Source organism: Carcharodon carcharias, chromosome 6 (genome assembly GCF_017639515.1).
Source record: "Carcharodon carcharias isolate sCarCar2 chromosome 6, sCarCar2.pri, whole genome shotgun sequence".
NCBI lineage: Eukaryota > Metazoa > Chordata > Chondrichthyes > Lamniformes > Lamnidae > Carcharodon > Carcharodon carcharias.
Window position 1 is genome coordinate 184,633,897 of NC_054472.1, and position 20,083 is coordinate 184,653,979.

Below are 20,083 nucleotides of genomic sequence, written 5' to 3' on the forward strand. Positions count from 1 at the left end.
GATTCACTCCCTTACCCACCTTTTTCTCATATGCCTTTATACCATTGGCTAGTAAAACTCCACCAATCTCAGGTTTAAAATGAACAATTATCAATGGCCATTTGCAGCAGAGGGTTCCAAGCGTACTTCACCTTTTGTGTCCAAGTAGTTTTCCTATTTTCACTCATAGAAAGAATCATAGGAAGTTTACAGCACAGAAAGAGGCCACTTGGCCCATCATGTCTGCATCGGGCTGATAAACGAGCCAACCCCGACCTAATCCCACTTTCCAGCATTTGCTCCGAGGCAGTTTCCAGCACTTGAGGTGCACTTCCAGACATCTTTTAAATGAGTTGAGTGTTTCTGCCTCTACTACCCTTTCAGGCAGTGGGTTCCAGACCCCCTGCTACACCCGGATGAAAAAAAATGTTTCCTCTAATCTTTCTACCGATCACTTTAAATCTATGCCTCCAAGTCGCAGACCTCACTGCTAAAGTAAACAGGCTCTTCCCATCCACTCTATCCAGGCTCCTCAGAGTTTTGTACATCCCAATCAAATCTCCCCTCAGCCTCCTCTGCTCCAAGGAGAACAGAGCCAGCCTATCCAATCTTTCCTCATAGCTGCAGTTTTCCAGTCCTGGGCAACATCCTGGTAAATCTCCTCTGTACCCTCCCTAATGCAATTATATCCTTTCGGTAAAGAGGTGACCAGGACTGCACACAGTACTCAAGTTGTGGACTAACGAAGGATTTATATGATTTATTCCTGAAGGGTCTGGGTCTCATTTTTAGACTGTACCCTCTTGTCCAAGACTATCCAACCAATGGAAAGAGTTTCCCTCTATCTACCCTATCTGTTTCCCTTAATATCTTAAAAACATTGATCAAGCCAACCCTTTAACTATTTACATTTCAAGGAATAGTTTACCTGTAACATGGCAAAACACCCCAAGGTAATTCACGAGAATGATTATCAAAGAGAATCTGACACCAAACCACAAAATGAGGTATTAAGGTCAAAGCTTAGTCGAAGAGGTGAGGTCCGAAGGAACGTCTTAAGACAGAGAGGTGGAAAGGCTTACAGGGGGGAATTACAGAGCTGAGGGCTGAAGGCATGGCCGCTGATCATGGATCAATTTCATACAAACATATGAATTAGGAGGAAAGGCCACTCGGCCCCTTGAGCCTGTTCCACTATTCAAGAAGATCATGGCCGACCTGACTGTATCCTCAACTCCACATTCCCACCTTACTGAGCTGGAAACTGAACTGGAATAACCATATAAATACTGTGGCTACAAGAGCAGGTCAGAAGCTGGGAATCCTGTGGCGAGTAACTCACCTCCTGACTCCCCAAAGCCTGTCCACCATCTACAAGGCACAAGTCAGGAGTGTGATGGAATACTTCCCACTTGCCTGGATGAGTGCAGCTCCAACAACACTGAAGAAGCTTGACACCATCTAGGACAAAGCAGCCCACTTGATTGGCACCACATCCACTAACATTCACTCCCTCCACCACCGACGCACAGTGGCAGCAGCGTGTACCGTCTACAAGATGCACTGCAGGAATTCAACAAGGCTCCTTCGACAGCACCTTCCAAACCCACGACCACTGCCATCTAGAAGATGAAGGGCAGCAGATGGATGGGAACACCACCACCTGGAAGTTCCCCTCCAAGTCACTCACCATCCTGACTTGGAAATATATCGCTGTTCCTTCACTGTCGCTGGGTCAAAATCCTGGAACTCCCTTCCTAACAGCACCGTGGGTGTACCTACACCACATGGACTGCAGCGGCTCAAGAAGGCAGCTCACCACCACCTTCTCAAGGGGAAATTAGGGATGGGCAATAAATTCTGGCCCAGGCAGCAACACCCACAGCCCATGAATGAATATTACTAAAAGGCTGAGAGCAAACTGCCTTTTGCTTGACGGTAATAGCAGAGCAACAAAAATTGTCCAGGAACTTGCGACGATTTGCAATTCATGGGGTTCCTCTTCCTCATCACAAGCTCCTGCGATAATTTATGCATTATTAACAGCAAGCGCCATTAAATTTGCTGGGCTTTTCCCCGCAAAACTCCTTAGGGTTTGCCTTATTATGGGGATTGCTTTCTTGCTGCTCCTCTGACCACATGCTTACACAGGCTTGCATTAGCTATAGTTTTTCCAGCATTTTCTGTTCGTATATCTAACACAGGCTTCATCTGATTTTCAATGTTACCTTGTGAAGTACCAAAATTCCTTCATTTGTTTGCTCGTCCACTTCGAACCTAAAGTGTCCCATCTCATTGCCTTCAATAATCTCAAAGTGCCCCAGCCAGTTATCGGTGAATTCTTGATCTTTGTCAAATACTTTGATGCGGATGACCTCATCATTCAGTGAATTTTCTTCCACAGAGACTTCATACTGAAGACAAGAGCAGAAGCAGATATTTTATTCCAACATAATTGCAGTTATTATTAGCTAATAGGGGGGGCGGGCACATGGATATAAGGTTGTGGGAGAGAGAGACACAGGAGGAATGTAAGGAAGAATATTGGACTGTAACGCATGATGGAGTGGCAATTGAGTCGGATTACTTATCTGAAAATCCAGGCGATGCCATCTTGGCCGACCTTCCAGCTTGGGTCAGGCGAGACGTGTGCAGTGCAGCACACTCCTCCCAGGGCCTACAGTCGAGGGCTGCAGGGTCACCAGTAAACCGTGCCCTCTTTCTTATGGCACCAGCTGCCATAAACCAAGTAAATTTAAAGGTCCAGCCAAGCTTTAAGGTCTTTGACAAGCCAGGAAGAAGGTAAGTAAACAACGTAGGTGGGTAGGATTTGGGGAGGGGGGTGGGGAGGTCTAGAGTTGGGCTAGTGGAAGGGGTTGGAGGGTTAGGAGATGGATCTGGTGAGAGGAGGATGGGGGGAGGTCAGGAGTTGGGCCTGGGAGTGGTGGTTGTGGTGGGGGTTGGTGGGGCAGCTTGGAAAGATGGGAATTGGGCCTGGAGAGGTTGGCGGTTGGGGGGATGTGAGGAGTCCCATGGGGGGAGGGGGGAGGGTGTGTGGGGTGGGTGGTAGTAGAGGGGTGGGGTGAGACCCACTTCCAGTCAGGTGGGCTGAGGATAGTCCTGTGGGAGGTCAAGGGGGTGGTGTATGTCCCGTGGTGGGCATTGGGGGAGGTCAGTACAATAGTTACCCTGAAGTTAGAAGTGGTTTTAATTATTCTAAGTTTTTCTGGCTAACTACTAGTGTAAACCAAATCGGAACCATCCAAAGTTTGTGATTAAAAATCACATTTTCCGATGGTTCTCAGTGTAGGGCAATTGTCCATTGGAAGTTTGAACTTCCTGGGCAATTGCTGTGCAATTCTTACCTCAGAACTTCCGCAGGAGGGGGTTCTCCAGTGCATCTTTGGGGTGCCCCGCAGATATACTGACATGGAGCTTGGAAGTTACAGCCCATTGTTATTTTGTTTACGCAGCAAGCGGTAATGAACTGGAACTCGCTGCCTAGAAGGGTGGGATCGGGGACTGTGAATGATTGCAAGTGGGAATTGGGTAGACCCTTGAGGGAAATAAACCAGGAGCGTACTAGGGGTAGAGCAGAGGGAATGGGGTTGATTGGGTTGGTTCTACAGAGAGTTGGCATAGACTCGATGGGTCTGGTGGCCACATTCTGTGCCACAATGACCAGTATTGCCTCCCCTCAATCTTTCCATCAAAATGTATCATTTCACGCTTAAACTACTCGAAAGCTAGGACTAGCATGGTGCAATGGACCAACTGTCCTAAAAACACAGAGATAAAAACAAAAAAACTGCGGATGCTGGAAATCCAAAACAAAAACAGAATTACCTGGAAAAACTCAGCAGGTCTGGCAGCATCGGCGGAGAAGAAAAGAGTTGACGTTTCGAGTCCTCATGACCCTTCGACAGAACTTGAGTTCGAGTCCAAGAAAGAGTTGAAATATAAGCTGGTTTAAGGTGTGGGGGGTGGGGGCGGAGAGAGAGAGAGAGAGAGAGAGAGAGAAGTGGAGGAGGTGGTGTGGTTGTAGGGACAAACAGCATTCGTTGCTCCCAATGTGGTTTCCTCTACATTGGAGAGACCAAACGGAAACTGGGCGACCGCTTTGTAGAACACCTGCGGTCTGTCCGCAAGAATGACCCAAACCTCCCTGTCGCTTGCCATTTTAACACTCCACCCTGCTCTCTTGCCCACATGTCTGTCCTTGGCTTGCTGCATTGTTCCAGTGAAGCTCAACGCAAACTGGAGGAACAACACCTCATCTTCCGACTAGGCACTTTACAGCTTTCCGGACTAAATATTGAATTCAACAACTTTAGGTCTTGAGCTCCCTCCTCCATCCCCACCCCCTTTCTGTTTCCCCCTTCCTTTTGTTTTTTTTCCAATAAATTATATAGATTTTTCTTTTCCCCCCTATTTCCATTATTTTTAAGTATTTTAAAATATTTTATGCTCTCCCCACCCCCACTAGAGCTATACCTTGATTGCCCTACCATCCATTCTTAATTAGCACATTCGTTTAGATAATATCACCAACTTTAACACCTATGTGTTCTTTTGTTCTACTGTTGGTGACATCTTTTGATGATCTGCTTCTATCACTACTTGTTTGTCCCTACAACCACAACCCCCCTCCACTTCTCTCTCTCTCCGCGCCCCCTCCCCCCCTCCCCCCAACACCTTAAACCAGCTTATATTTCAACTCTTTCTTGGACTCGAACTCAAGTTCTGTTGAAGGGTCATGAGGACTCGAAACGTCAACTCTTTTCTTCTCCGCCGATGCTGCCAGACCAGCTGAGTTTTTCCAGGTAATTCTGTTTTTGTTTTTGTCCTAAAAACACATCTGGTTCACTAGGAAAGCTGCTGTCTTTACCTGGTCAGGCCTACATGTGATTCCAGGCCCACAACAATGTGGTTGACTCTCAACTGTCATCTGAAATGGCCTAGCAAGCCACTCAGTTCAAGGGCAATTAGGGGTGGACAACAAATGCTGCCCTTGCCGCTAATGCCCACATCCCATGAAAACAATAAAAGAACCCTGGTACCATGCTTGTAAACTTCACTTGCACTCTCTAAATGTCTTGACAGGCTTTCTAAAGTGTGGAGCCTGGAATTGGACGATACTCCAGTTCTAACCTGTGTTTTTATAAAGATTCATCATAACGTCCACGCTTTTGTACTCTGTACCTTTGTTTATAAAGCCAAGGGTCCTTTTCTTTTTTTTAAAAACCCTTCGCAATTTATTCTGCCACCTTCGAAGATTTGTGTATGTAAATCCACAGGTGTCTCTGTTCCTTTAAAGCTGTATCATTTAGTTTACACAAATTGATTATCCTTTATCCGTAAAAGCACACTTTTTTTGAACCTCATCGACCTTTAGCGTGGGAAGTCTATTGTAATCTGCACTGTTTACCTTGTGATTTTTGTGGTAAACATGTCAAAAAGAAAAACTTACTACAAGTATTCTGTATTTATTATTTAGTGATACATCTTATGCTTCTATCCATTTTATTTACTTTAGGCTATAGCTACCTAGGCTTAGGCTACTGTAATGTAAATTCATGTGCGATAGCCGAAAACTGAAATTGGCCGCGAGTGCTTTCGAATAAAGGATTCTTGACTGGTACTGCCTCCCCTCAATCTTTCCACCAAAATGTATCATTTCACACTTAAACTGCGTTTGCCTCATCTCTATCAAAAAGAGCAGTGGTCCTAACACTGTCCATCACACCTCCCCCCCAAACCCCACCTCCTCCAGTCTGAAGTGTGACTGTTCGCCACTTCTCTCCACTTTCAATTCTTTAGGCAATTTCATACCCACACTGTTACTCTGACGCTCACCCCGTGGGTTTTTGGCTTTGCAAAGAAGCAAACGGCAAAATGAAAGTCTGCATACGCTAACACCAAATGCGCTACCACCATCATCTGTCCCCATTACTTCTGCAAATAACACAATCCACACTACCGGTCAACCGTGATTTGCCTTCAACAAATCTATGCTGGCTCTCCTGTATTAAGCCAAGCTTTTCCAAGTGCCAATTAATTTTGTCCCAGGCTCTTGTCTTGGGAAGCTTTCTAGCCACTGGCATGAGCTGACAGCCCTGTGGTCACCCAACCTAACCCTCTCTCCTTTTTATGAACACTAGCCTAAAATTTGTCGTCCTCCATCTCTTTGGCAACACTCTGATATGCTAGACCAAGAAACCTACACTGCATTTTAAAAAAAAATATTCTTTCATGGGATGTGGGCATCACTGGCAAGGCCAGCATTTGTTGCCCATCCCTATTTGCCCTTGAACTGAATGGCTTGGTAGGGCATTTAAGAGTCAGCCACATTTCTATGGGTCTGGAATCACGTGCAGGCCAGGTAAGGATGGTAGATTTTAATGAACCAAATGGGTTTTTAAACAACAATCAGTGATAGTTTCATGATCACCAATTACTGAAACTAGCTTTCAATGTCAAGTTTCAATAACATTTTTTTTTTACAAATTCCATGGTGGGATTTGAACCCTTGTCCCCAGAACTTCATCCTGGACCTCTGAATTACTAGTCGACTGACATTACCACTATACCACCATCATCCCCTAACAATATAGGAAATCATTATCTTAAAGCTTCTGAGAAGCCAGGCATTAAAATAAAACACAAAATAGTAACAGAGAGACTAAAATGCATTGTTAGCGTTAGAGTTCTCTAGTACTTCAGTTTCCCTTTGGAACAAGGTCCACAACAGCAGTGATGGTATGAAGATGATTGTACAGAATGCAAAGTTATATATTTTATTAGAATTCATATACCTCCATTTTTTCAGCTATGGGAATGTTGTCATTAACATCCAAGATCCTGATCTGCGCTTTTGCTGTGGAAGATTTCCCATCTCTGTTTCCATTTAAATCACGACCTTCTACAGTTAAGGTATATAGATCCTGGATCTGAAGCAGGATAAAAAAAAGGAAAATGTACCACATTCCTTTCTTGATTTCATTGATTTCAAAATCATTCTCTGTATGACGATGCAGTGAAACATACCAAGGTTAACTTTCCTCTTCACTGAACCCTGGGTGACCAGAGTCCCTCCAGCTCAGCAAAGAGGGAGAACTGAAGGCCAGTGACTTAGACTACACGTCCACGTCTGTTTCCTTTCAATGCCCTGTCTGAATGTTCCTACTCCTCTCCTGGTTAATGCCAATGGACCTGTGTCTGTAGTTGCCCCAATGTGGCCATTTTAGTGAGGAAGGTGGGACAACATTAGTGTTGCCAACCCTCCAGGTTTAGCCTGGAGTGTCCTGGAATTTAAGCTTCATCTCTAACACAGGAGAAATAGACTGGGCGTATTTTTCCAAAAGCTCTTTGAACACTTTTGATTAATTATGAACATAATTGGACTTGGGGGGAAGGAGGGCTGTTTGACTGACTGTCATTGTGTCATCCAGTTGGGTGTCTGTTCGCATTCTGATTGGCTGTGGGGAAGGCAGGGCACCATGAGGATGGATTTGTCAGTCAGCCAATGGCAGGAGGGTAGGTGCAGGATGGTTAGTGGCCAATAGTCATGTGATGAAAACTCCAGGAACATGTCTAAGAGGAGCTGGCAACCACCAGTGGGAAGTGATTCAAACGCAGCCTCTTCTCTTGTTTTCTTCAGTTCATGGACAACATTTATGTGCCTTACAACATGTGACACAAGGCTGTGTCCCATGAGCAGGCCATGGGTATTTGTAGAAGGCTAGGGACTTACTAATTTTTCTTTATTCATTCGTGGAAGGTGCTGTCGAAGGAGCCATGGTGAGTTGCTGCAATGCATCTTGCAGATGGTATACACTGCTGCCTCTGGTAGAAGGAGTGAATGTTGAAGGTGTTGGATTGGGTGCCAATCAAGAAGGCTGCTTCATCCTGGACAGTCTTAAACTTCTTGAGTGCTGTTGGAGCTGTTTTTATTCATTTATAGCATGTGGGCTTCGCTGGCGAGACCAGCATTTATTGCCCATCCCAAGTTGCCGTTGAAAAAGGTGTTGGTGAGCTGCCTTCCTGAACCGCTGCAGTCCATGTGGTGTAGGTACACCCACAACGCTGTTAGGGAGGGAGTTCCAGGATTTTGACCCAGCCACAGTGAAGGAACAGCCGATATATTTCCAAATCAGGATGGTGGGTGGCTTGGAGGGGAACGTCCAGGTGCCCTTGTCCTTCTATATATTAGTGGGTGCCACTCATGCAGGCAAGTGGGGAGTATTCCATCACACTCCTGACTTGTGCCTTGAAGATGGTGGACAGGCTTTGAGGGGTCAGGGGGAGAGGTTACTCGCTGCAGGATTCTGTGAGTCCGTAATGGTGATGGATTTGCCGGCTGTCAGGGTCAACTGAAAAATTTGGCACACCATTCACCATCCACTAACAGTTGCCAAGTGACAGCGTACTAAAGGAAATTGCTGGTATTAGATTGACACAAACCTCTCTGTCTAAGTTTGTTCCCATTGTTCTGATTTCTCCATTAGACCTTGCAGAAAACAGGTTGATGGATTCCTCCGATACAATTCTGTAGGCAATTTCCGCATTTTCACCTATATCTGCATCTGTTGCATTTAGTTTTAACACAAAGGTATCTAGAATAAACATAATGAAAATTGTAGTTGTTCTTTAGGTTAAAAGGCAAAATAAAAGCAGTTTGTTCCTTGTTTATGATTAAAATGCCTCCAAAGTACTTTGGCAAGTGGAAAACAACAACATGCATTAACATAGTGTCTTTAAAGCAGTAAAACATTCTCATTCCAAGCACCTCAAAGGAGCGTTGCCAGCAAAAAATGGCACTGAGTTTAGTCAGAGGTAGGTTTTAAGATGCATCTTAGAGATAGATGGAGATTGGGGAGGGCGGGGAAGAGGGAGAGAGAGAGAGAGAGGGAGGGAGGGAGGGGGAGAGAGAAGGAGGGAGTGAGAGCGAGAGCGAGAGCGAGAGCGAGAGCGAGAGCGAGAGCGAGAGCGAGAGCGAGAGCGAGAGCGAGAGCGAGAGCGAGAGCGAGAGCGAGAGCGAGAGCGAGAGCGAAGGAGGGAGAGAGAGAGAGGGAGGGAGGAAGGGGGAGAGAGAGAGGGAGGGAGGAAGGGGGAGAGAGAGAGGGAGGGAGGAAGGGGGAGAGAGAGAGGGAGGGAGGGGTGGAGAGAGAGAGAGGGGGGAGGGGGAGAAAGAGGGAGGGGGAGAGAGAGAGAGAGAGAGGGGGGAGAGGGAGAGAGAGAGTGTGGGAGAGAGAGAGAGAGAGAGAGAGACAGGGATGAAGGGGGAGAGAGAGGGGAGGAGGGGTGGAGAGAGAGAGAGAGGGGGGAGGGGGAGAGAGAGAGAGAGAGAGAGGGGGGGCGGGAGAAAGAGAGGGGGGGATAGAGAGAGAGAAAGAGGGTGGAGGAGAGAGAGAGAGGGAGGGGGAGAGACAGAGAGAGAGAGAGGGAAGGAGAGAGAGAGGGAGAGAAGGGGAGGGGGAGAGAGAGGGAGAGAAGGGGAGGGGGAGGCGGAGGTTGAGAGAGATAGAGGTCGACTCAAGAGAGATAGAGAGGGAGGTGGAAAGAGAGAGAGAGAAAGAGAGAGAGACTCACAGAGGTTTCTGTAGGGAATTCCTGAGCACGTGGAACTAAAACCTTGGCCGCCAACTGTGGAGTGATTAAAATCAGGGACGTGCCAGAGTCCAAAATTAGAAGATGGGGGTGAAATGCTGGCCTTGCCAGCGACACTTACATCCCAAGAAAGAACCCAAACAAAAGAGTGCTGAGATCTGAGAGGATTACAGGACTGGAGGACTATCAGAAGAAGGGATACTAATGCTTTCATTATCTGTACGGTGAAAGGAAAGAGAGGCAGCGGTGAGGAGAGGTTTAGGGAGGGAAACCCGTCACAAAATAAGAAAAGAACTGAGCAGTGTTTCTGGTCAACAACTGCAGCAGCTCTGTCAAAACACGGGAGCTGTATCAAAGATTAAACAACCAGCAAAAAACAAAAAGAATAATTAAGAATAGAATGAGGCAAGAATGTAGCTGAGCATCTAAGGGGGGGATTTTAACGCTCCCTGATTGGTGGGAAAGGAATGGATAGAAGCAGTTAGTGCTGCTAAATGTGGCCTGTTCTTCATTTTACTGCCCGCTGATTTAGATCTCACTGACAAATACAGCCAGGGTCTCATAACGTATGTGGAACTCCCCTGGAATTTTAACCCACTTCTTGAGAATGGCAGGACATCCCATTCCACAGCCACCCTCCCTGGTGAAACTAATGGGGAGACAGCAAAGTCCAAGAAAGGTATGGTTAAAAAAATAAATAAACTCTTTAGAGGATTGACGAATTTACTCTATTGTTATTAACTTCAAGGAAGACACTGTGTCCTTACCAAATGGAGACAGTTCCTCAACAGCCCCTTGAAATACTTGTTGTGTGAACACTGGAGCATTATCGTTCTCATCCTCAACTTCAATATGAAGTGTTAGGCGTTTCTCAACTTCTTGATTCCGAGTATCCTTAGCTTTACCTATCAGCTGAAATCGATGTGAAAAGCTCAGTAACATCATTTAAGAGAGGAGATTAATATATAGATACATAAATATTTACCCCACAAGGGAAACAATAGCTGGTATTTGTTATATTTCTCTTTGTGGGAACTTGCTATGCGCCAATTGGCTGTAATGTTTCCTACAGTACAAAAAATACTCATTGGCACGAAAGCACTTTGGGACATCCACGTTATGAAAAGTGCTAGAAATGCAAGTCTGTAATCTTTATTTTTTTCTATGAACATACTAAATAGGAGCAGAAGTAGGCCATTCGGTCCCTCAAGCCTGCTCTGCCGTTCAATAACACCATGGCTGATCTTCTTGTGTTTCAAATTTCACATCCCCATCTAACCCTGATAACCATTGATTGCCTTGCCTAACAAGAATCTATCTACCTCCGCTTTAAAAATATTCAATGACTCTGCCTCCACCACCTCCTGTGGCAGTGTTCCAAAGTCACACAACCTTCAGAGAATAATTTCTCCTCATCTTTGTCCCAAAAGGGTGACCACTAATTTTAAAACAGTGACCCCTAGTTCTGGACTCACGCACAAGAGGAAACATCCTTTCCACATCCACCTTGTCAATGCTGTTCAGGGTCTTGTATACGTTTTCATTCCTCAGCCATTGCCTACCTCTCTACTGCTCCCTCTCTTTCACCTCTCCCGCTCTCTCTCTCCCCCTTGCTCCCTCCCCTTTCTCGCCCCCTCCTCCCTCCCCTCTCTCGCCCTCTACCTCCCTCCCCGTCACCCATTTCCTCCCTCCCTCCTTCCCCCTACCCCTCTCTCGCTCACCTCCTTCCTCCCTCCCCTCTCAAGCCCCCTTCCTCCCTCCATCCCCTCCCCCTCCCCTCCCTCCCCACCCTCTCGATCTCTCTCTCTCTCTTTCCCTCCCCTTGCCTCTCTCTCTTCCACCTCTCAATTTTGTTCCAGGCTCCTGGAACACACATAGAATTTGTTTCTTGTAAGATTGAGGACTAGGCTGTGACTTGCATTCGTTTTAATCACTGGGAGGGTCTGCAGGGATGAAGGGCTTAGTTTTATACCGGCCGCTGCTCAACTCCTCATAGGAGGAGCCAGTCTCACCATGGAAGTGTGTCTTTACTCAAAACTCCTTACAGAAGGAGTTGAGGAAGCAGCTGGGACCAAGAAATCTTGGTCTTTGACGCTAATATATCATGAATGTGAACATGCATGGGCTGTCCTTCACACAAGTCTTGTAGAAATCTAAATCTCTCTCTCCCACAAAAAAGCTGGAGGTCAATTGAAAATGTCACAACAGAGATTGGTACATTTGGTGCTGGGCAAGAGTATTACTGGTTACGGAATCAAGTTGGGTGGATGAAGTTACAATCCAGATCAGCTATGATCAAACTGAATAGCACGACATGCTTGAGGGGCTGAATGGCCTCCCATTGTTCCAATGTCCATTTTTATACATTTCGGTTTCTATATTTTCAACAATAAGCAGCAACTCATATTTATATGGCACCTTTATCGTAATGAAACATCTCAAGGTGCTTCAAACATACGAATTAGGAGCAGGAGTAGGCCACTCAGCCCTTCAAGCCTGCTCCGCCATTCAATAAGATCATGGCGGATCTGCTTGTACCCTCCTTGCCTACCCCAGATAACCTTTCACCCACCCCCCCTACCTTGTTTATAAAGAAATCATCTGCGCCTCCCTTAAAAATACTCAAAGATTCTGCTTTCACTATCTTTTGAGGACGGGCGTTAGAACCTTGGAAAAGTTACAGCACAGAAAGAGGCCATTCAGCCCATCTTGTCCATGCCAGCCCGAGGACACCCAGGTGCCCTTTCTAATCCCACCTTCCTGCACCCGGCCCATAGCCCTGCAGCTTACAGCACTTAAAAAGTACCTGGATCTGCACCTTAAAAGAGTTTAAAGTTTCTGCCTCTAGCACTAACTTGGGCAGCGAATTCCAGACACCCACTCCCTCTGCGTAAAAAAGTTCTTCCTCATGTCCCCCCTACACCTTCTGCCACTTATCTTGAATCTATGTCCCCTGGTTCTAGAATTCTCCGCCAAGGGAAACAATTTTATCCTGTCCACTCTATCTATTCCCCTCATAATTTTGTACACCTCAATCAAGTCACCTCTCAGCCTTCTTTGTTCCAAGGAAAATAACCCTAACCTATCCAATCTCTCCACATAGCTACACTTTTCTAACCCTGGCAACATTCTTGTAAACCTCCCCTGCACTCTCTCCAGAGCTATTACATCCTTCCTGTAGTGTGGTGACCAGAACTGCACACAATACTCCAGTTGTGGCCTCACCAGTGTTTTATACAATTCCAATGTTATATCCTTACCTTTACATTCTATACCTCAGTCAATGAAGGAGAGCATTCCATATGCCTTCTTTACAACCTTGTCTACTTGAACTGCTGCCTTCAGGGACCAAGCCAAGATCTTTCACTTCATCCAACCCTCGTAGTCTATTCCAAGGACTCAAAAAAAATTTCTCCTCATCTCTGTCCTAAATGGACGACCTCTTATTTTAAAACAGTGACTCCCTAGTTCTAGATTCTTCTACAAGGGGAAACATCCTCTCCACATTCACTCTGTCAAGACCCCTCATGATCTTAAAAGGTTTCAGTCAAGCCTCCTCTTACTCCTCTAAACGCCAGTGGATACAAACCTAACCTGTCCAACCTGTCCTCATAAGAAAACCTGTTCATTCCTGGCATTAGTCTGGTGAAGCTTCTCTGAACAGTTTCCTCATAGGAGCATTATAGAACAAAGTGTGAGACGGGCCACATAAGGAGATATTAGGCCAGGTAACAAAAACTTGCTCAAAGAGATGGGTTTTAAGGAGCATCCTTAAAAGGAGGAATGTAGAGAAAGAAGGAGGTAAAGAGGTGCAAAGAGGGAAATCCCGAGCCTGGGGCTTCTGAAGGCATGGCCACCGATGGTGGAGCGATTATGAGTGGGAATGCACAAGAGGCCAGAATTAGAGGAGTGCAGATATCGTGGAGGGTTGTTGGGGTTGGCGGAGATTACAGAGATAACACAGTAAGTTGTCCCAATGCTCTTCAGAAGAGGGATAGCAAACTAAAATTCTGCTTTTGTATGTTCATGCACCCATGAATCAAAGTAATGTTTTGACGCCGGAATGCAGATTCTGAGACATGCCTACGATTCAAGTGAGACTGGTGTTTTTATCCCTTAACATCCTCCTGGTGCACAATGTCTAGAAGGTTTTACAGAAGGAATGTGTTTAAACAGGAACAAAACTGTCATAGTAATCCTGCAACATTTGACAATGAACGATGACTTACTTCAAAAAAGGGATTTCTCTCACGGTCCACCATTCTTGTAATATTTAGTTCACCAGTTCTATGATCAATTACAAATAAATCGGCTGGCAAGCTTGGTCCTTCAATGCTGTAGAATATGTTCTCATTGGTTTCCTTATCTGATCTGATCTAAGGGAAGAAATAGCAAAGGATATTTCATATTCGCAAAGCACCGTAAATGATTGTATTTATTCTCTAATAGAGGAGCTGTATTAACCATTTATTTACAACATGCAATTCTGGAAGTATCTGCAGTACCTTGAATTTTACAGGACTTGAGCAGACCATTTGGCCCATCATATATGTGCTGGTTCTTTGAAAAACCTATCCACTTAGTCCCACACTCCCAAATGCTCTCTTTTCATAGCCCTTTTAAAAGTTCCCATTGAATCTGCTTCCACCACCCTTTCAGACAGCACATTCCAGATCATAACAACACACCACAAAAAGCATTGTCTTCAACTCGCCTCTGGTTCTTTTGCCAATTATCTTAAATCTGTGCCCTCTGTTTCCACTGGCAGGGAAGTTGGTAACCAGTCTCTGTCTACTCCATCAAAACTCTTCATGATTTTGAACTTGTAAAATCTCCCCTTTACCTTCACTGTTCTAAGGAGAACAACTCCAGCTCCTCCAGTCTCTCCATAGAATTGGAGGCCATCTTCCCTGATGAGTAAATCTCTACTTCTCGGCCTTGTGTGTGTGCTACAGTTCACTCAGGGAGTCATGTTGCCGCTACAACATGCACTCTTACATACATGTTGTAGTCTGGAGCTATGGACAGTGATGGTTGAGGCTCCAACTTTCTTTCCATCACGTGGCTGACCAGGAATCTCTCCTGCTCTTACCACCTGCCAGGGGCCTGTGTTGGAAGGATTTATAGGTTGATCCTCTACCTGTTTGGCCACATTGTGAACACACCTTCCTTGGCCAACAAGTCCTGGGGTGAGACTCGAACCCTGAGCATCTGGCCCAGAGACAGGGATGATACCCATTGCACCAGAAGACTTCCGCCCAAGGCCTTGATGTCCTCCCTAAAGTAATGTGCCCAGATTTGGGACACAAAGGTCTTCACATTAGCCAACAACTCCCATGATGGGTGAGAGAGACTTATTGGGAAGGGTTAGAATTAAATACAAGGAAGACATTTCCAACATGCTCATGTGTCCGGAGCTGTTTTTATGCCCGTGGATATTGAGCTGTGGAGAGGCAAGACACTGGATTGCAGTGTTTAAACCAGGCCCCTGAGGATCAAACATGGGCAGAAGAGCTGAACTCCAGAGGCGAGGCGACTGCCCTTGACATCAAAGCCGCATTTGACCTGAATGTGGCATCAAGGAGCCCTAGCAAAACTGCAGTCAATGGGAATCGGGGAAAGCTCTCCACTGGTTGGAGTCATGCCTAGCACAAAGGAGGGTGGTTGTGGTTGTTGGAGATCAGTCATCCCAGCTCCATGAGTTCCTCAGGGTAGTGTCCTCGGCCCAGCCATCTTCAGTTGCTTCATCAGTGACCTTACTTCCATCTTAAGGTCAGAAGTGGGGATATTAGCTGATGAATGCACAATGTTCAGCACCACTCATGACTCCTCAGGTACTGAAGGAGTCCATGTCCAAATACAGCAAGATCTGGATAATATCCAGGCTAAGGCTGACAAACGGCAAGTAACATTCATGCCACACAAGTGTCAGGCAAGGAACATCTCCAAAAAAAAGAGAATCTAACCATCACCCCTTGACGTTCAATGGCATTACCATCACTGAATCCCCCACTATCAAGATTCTGGGGGCTTACCATTGACCAGAAATGGAACTGGACTAGCTATATAAATACTGTGGCTACAAGAACAGGTCACAGGCTAGGAATCTTGCAATGAGTAACTCACCTCCTGACTCCCCAAAGCCCTGTCCCCCCCATCTACAAGACACAAGTCAGGAGTGTGATGGAATACTCTCCACTTGCCTGGATGAGTGCAACTCCCACAATGCTCAAAAAGCTTGACACCATCCAGGACAAAGCAGCCCACTTGATTGGCACCCCATCCACAAACATTCACTCCCTCCACCACTGACTCACATTGGCAGCAGTGTGTACCATCTACAAGATGCACTGCAGGAACTCACCAAGGCTCCTTGGACAGCACCTTCCAAACCCATGACTACTACTATGTAGAAGTACAAGGGCAGCAGATAGGTGGGAACACCACCCCCCGGAAGTTCCTCTCCAAGTCACTCACCATCCTGACTTGGAAATATATCGCCGTTCCTTCACTGTCGCTGGGTCAAAATCTAAAATCCTTCCTAACAGCACTGTGGGTGTACCTACACCACAAGGACTGCAGCAGCTCAAGAAGGCAGCTCACCACCACCTTCTCAAGGGCAAATAGGGATGGGCAATAAACGCTGGTCCAGCCAGCGAAGCCCACATCCCATGAATGAATAAACAAAAGGTCAGCCCATGGTGGATTCTGGGGTGAGTGGCTATGGAGGAGGCATGAGTGGCAATGGGGACATGGGTTTGGTACGCATGACCTGACGTGAAGGAGCCATGACGGTGGTGTGTTGGGTGTGTGAGAGGTGGAGCTAGAGAGCCTCACAGCTTCTAAAAAAACAGAAATGAAGTCCCGGAGGACTGAGGCAAGACCGCTAACCAGCTCACCTTGGCACCTGCCGGCCCCCCGTGGCTGCCTACGATCTGTTTCCAGGGGCTAATCCATTCCGCCCCTTGCCTCCCCCGATGAACATTAGGTCTAACGGGGCTCTTTAAACCGAGGGGGCGGGGTCTACCAAGTCGGGCAATTTCCTGGTGACTCCAGCCACCCAGCTTGCTCACGATAACCCAGTGCCTGATGTCTCACATTTAACAGAAACTTCGAGCCCTTGGCCTTGCTGCTTTCCCCCATTCTCAGAGCCTTCTGGTAAATACCGGTGCACACACTCCTGCTGGGGCCAACCAGCTTGCTTTAAAATGAAGTTTTTAAACATAGCTTCCTTCTTCTTGTGCTTTATATTAAAGCTGTAACTCCCGAGGCTCCCCAACATCTTATTGTGGGGGGAGCGGGGGGCAGTACCCCAAGATGCGCTGGGGAATCCCCTTCGGACGTTCCCAGGTAAGGTATGCATGGCAATTGCCCAGAGGTGCAAACGTCCCCTGGGCAATTGCCCTGCACTGGGAACCATCCAGGAATCTGAGTTAAATCGCAAACTTTGGATTGTTTTGGGCTGGTTTACAGCAATTGTTACCCTCCCCAACGCCCGCCCCCCCACCCCCCCCAAATCCCTCCCTCCCCCAGGGCTGTCCCAACAGCCTCCATTCCTACACCCACCCACCACCCCCTGGGTCCAGCCCAACCGAAGGCCCTCCCCCACCTACGCCCCTGAGCCCCGACACCCTCCCCGCACCCCGCACCCCGGCCCGACCCGACCCCCCCCCCACCCCCGCAAATGACCCCCTCCGATCTCCGATCTTGCCCATTGCTCCCTCCGACTCCCAAGTCCTATCCACTTACCTTCTCTTTGTCCTGCCAAGCACCTCTAAGTTTCAATGCACCTTTAGACTTTCCTGGCTCACGGCAGCTAATGTTCCTAAACAAAAAAAGAGGGGGGGTGTGGCCTCCTTCACTTCACCTCTGCTGGACTTCGACACTAGGCCCTGGGGACGCGCTGCACTGCCTGAGTCAGAAGGCCGGCCGAGATACGATCAAGAAAACTTAAGGTAAAAAAAATTGGGCACGGGGTGGTACTCCGACACGGTCTGCCACTCCGAGGAAATTCAGGCCCAATAAACTATTAATCCAACCTCTCCCGGGCGTTGCCAAGCAACCGCTTTTTGCTGTCGTGATCAAACCAAATGGATTACAGATTTTCCTTAAACATTTTACTTGGAAGTCTAAGGCACTTCACGATTTCACCCAAACACAGCCCTAAAACGTTTTGAACGGGTCCCAAGAGACGCCAATGAATTATTTTTGGGAATATTTGAACCGATTTTAACTGTGGGGAACAACAGCATGGGCCCCAGTTATGCCTGTCTCTTTATGGGGTATGTGGAACATTCCTTGTTCCAGTCCTACTTCCGCCCCCTCCCACAACTCTTTCTCCGGTACATCGATGATTGCTTCGGTGCTGCTTCATGCTCTCGTCTGGACCTGGAAAAATTTATTAATTTTGCTTCCAATTTCCACACCTCCAACATTTTCACATGGTCCATCTCTGACACTTCCCTTCCCTTCCTTGACCTCTCTGTCTCAATCTCTGGTGATAGACTGTCCACCAATATCCATTACAAACCCACCGACTCCCACAGCGACCTCGGCTACAGCTGCTCACACCCCGCTTCCTGTAAGGATTCCATCCCCATTCTCTCAGTTCCTTCGCCTTTGTCACATCTGTTCTGATGATGCCACTTTCAAAAACAGCTTCTCTGACATGTCCTCCTTAACAGAGGTTTTCCACCCACAGTTATTGACAGGGCCCTCAACCGTGTCCGACCCATCTCCCGCGCATCCGCCCTCACACCTTCCTCTCCCTCCCAGAAACACGTAGGGTCCCCCTTGTCCTCACTTATCACCCCACCAGCCTCTGCATTCAAAGGATCATCCTCCGCCATTTCCGCCAACTCCAGCATGATGCCACCACGAAATACATTTTACCTTCATCCCCCCGGCGGCATTCCACAGGGATCATTCCCTCCAGGACACCCTGGTCCACTTCTCCATCACCCCCTACACCTCAACCCCCTCCCATGGCACCTTCCCATGCAACCGCAGAAGGCGCAACACCTGCCCCTTTACTTCCCCTCTTCTCACCGTCCATGGGCCCAAACACTCCTTTCAAGTGAAGCAGCATTTCACTTGCACTTCCCTCAATTTAGTCTACTGCATTCATTGCTCCCAATGTGGTTTCCTCTACACTGGAGAGACCAAATGCAGACTGGGTGACTGCTTTGCAGAACACCTTCAGTCTGTCCGCAAGCTTGACCCAGACCTCCCTGTCGCTTGCCATTTCAACCCTCCACCCTGCTCTCATGCCCACATGTCCATCCTTGGCTTGCTGCATTGTTCCAGTGAAGCTCAACGCAAACTGGAGGAACAGCACCTCATCTTCCAACTAGGCACTTTACAGCCTTCTGGACTGAATATTGAGTTCAACAATTTTAGAGCATGAACTCTCTCCTCATCCCCACCCCCTTTCCGATCCCCTTTTTTCCCCAATAATTTACATAGATTTTTCTTTTCCCACCTATTTCCATTATTTTTAAATGTATTTCCATCCATTGTTTTATCTCTACCTTTTAGCCTATTTCGATCCCTTCCCTTCACCCCCCCCCACCCCCACTAGGGCTATCTGTACCTTGCTCATCCTGCTTTCTACCCTTAATGTCACCATTAGCACATCTCTTAGTTAATATCACCACCATCAACACGCCTTTGTCCTTTTGTCTATGACATCTTTGGCAATATCTTCTTTGCCTCCACCTATCACTGGCCCTCTATCCAGCTCTATCTGTCCCACCCCCCCCCCCTTAAACCAGCTTATATTTCATCTCTTTTCTATTTTTTCCTTAGTTCTGTTGAAGAGTCATATGGACTTGAAACATTAACTGTGTTCCTCTCCGCAGATGCTGCCAGACCTGCTGAGTTTTTCCAGGTATTTTTATTTTTGTTTTGGATTTCCAGCATCCGCAGTTTTTTGCTTTTAACTGTGGGGAAAGTGGGTGGGTTTTGAAGGGGTTAAAATTGGGCCCAGTGTCTCACATGTGGTTCATATTTTAATATTGTGAGGCAAAATGTTTCTACGTCACTTACAATAGCGATTGGATTGTTGATGGGCCACTGATTTTCTCTGATGGCAAACGGTGGGATGATCCACTCTCTCTTCTGGCGCCTCGACTTGTTAGCTTTTGGAAAATAGATAGTGGGACATATCCTCTTGATAGCCTGCAAAAGAATTGGAAGAAATGTCACAGAATGTTCACAGCACAGGAGGAGGCCTGTCCTGTCCGTGTTGGCTCTTCGAAAGAAAGCCTCGCAAACGCTGACGTTTTCTCAGTTCAAAGGCCAGTTTCTGGCAGCACTGGAGCCGCCAAGGAACCCTGAGCAATCCAGGCCCAGCCTGGAGGAACAGCACCTCATCTTCCGACTAGGCACTTTACAGCCTTCCGGACTGAATATTAACAACTTTAGATCTTGAACTCCCTCCTCCATCCCCATCCCCTTTCCGTTTCTTCCCCCTCCCTTTTGTTTTTTCCAATAA

At 47.0% G+C, this 20,083-nt stretch overlaps 1 protein-coding gene across 1 annotated transcript in view; it reads right to left on the reverse strand.

Moving 5' to 3' along the window:
• LOC121278863 (desmoglein-2-like) overlaps window positions 1-20,083 on the reverse strand; it is a 58,607-nt gene that overhangs the window by 20,586 nt on the left and 17,938 nt on the right. Inside the window, exons 4-9 of the mRNA XM_041189320.1 lie at window positions 19,636-19,767; window positions 13,818-13,964; window positions 10,356-10,500; window positions 8,443-8,594; window positions 6,795-6,929; window positions 2,208-2,393 (exon numbers count right to left, since the gene is read on the reverse strand). Of these exons, the coding sequence (XP_041045254.1) occupies window positions 2,208-2,393; window positions 6,795-6,929; window positions 8,443-8,594; window positions 10,356-10,500; window positions 13,818-13,964; window positions 19,636-19,767 (897 nt within the window). The remainder of the gene's footprint in view (window positions 1-2,207; window positions 2,394-6,794; window positions 6,930-8,442; window positions 8,595-10,355; window positions 10,501-13,817; window positions 13,965-19,635; window positions 19,768-20,083) is intronic.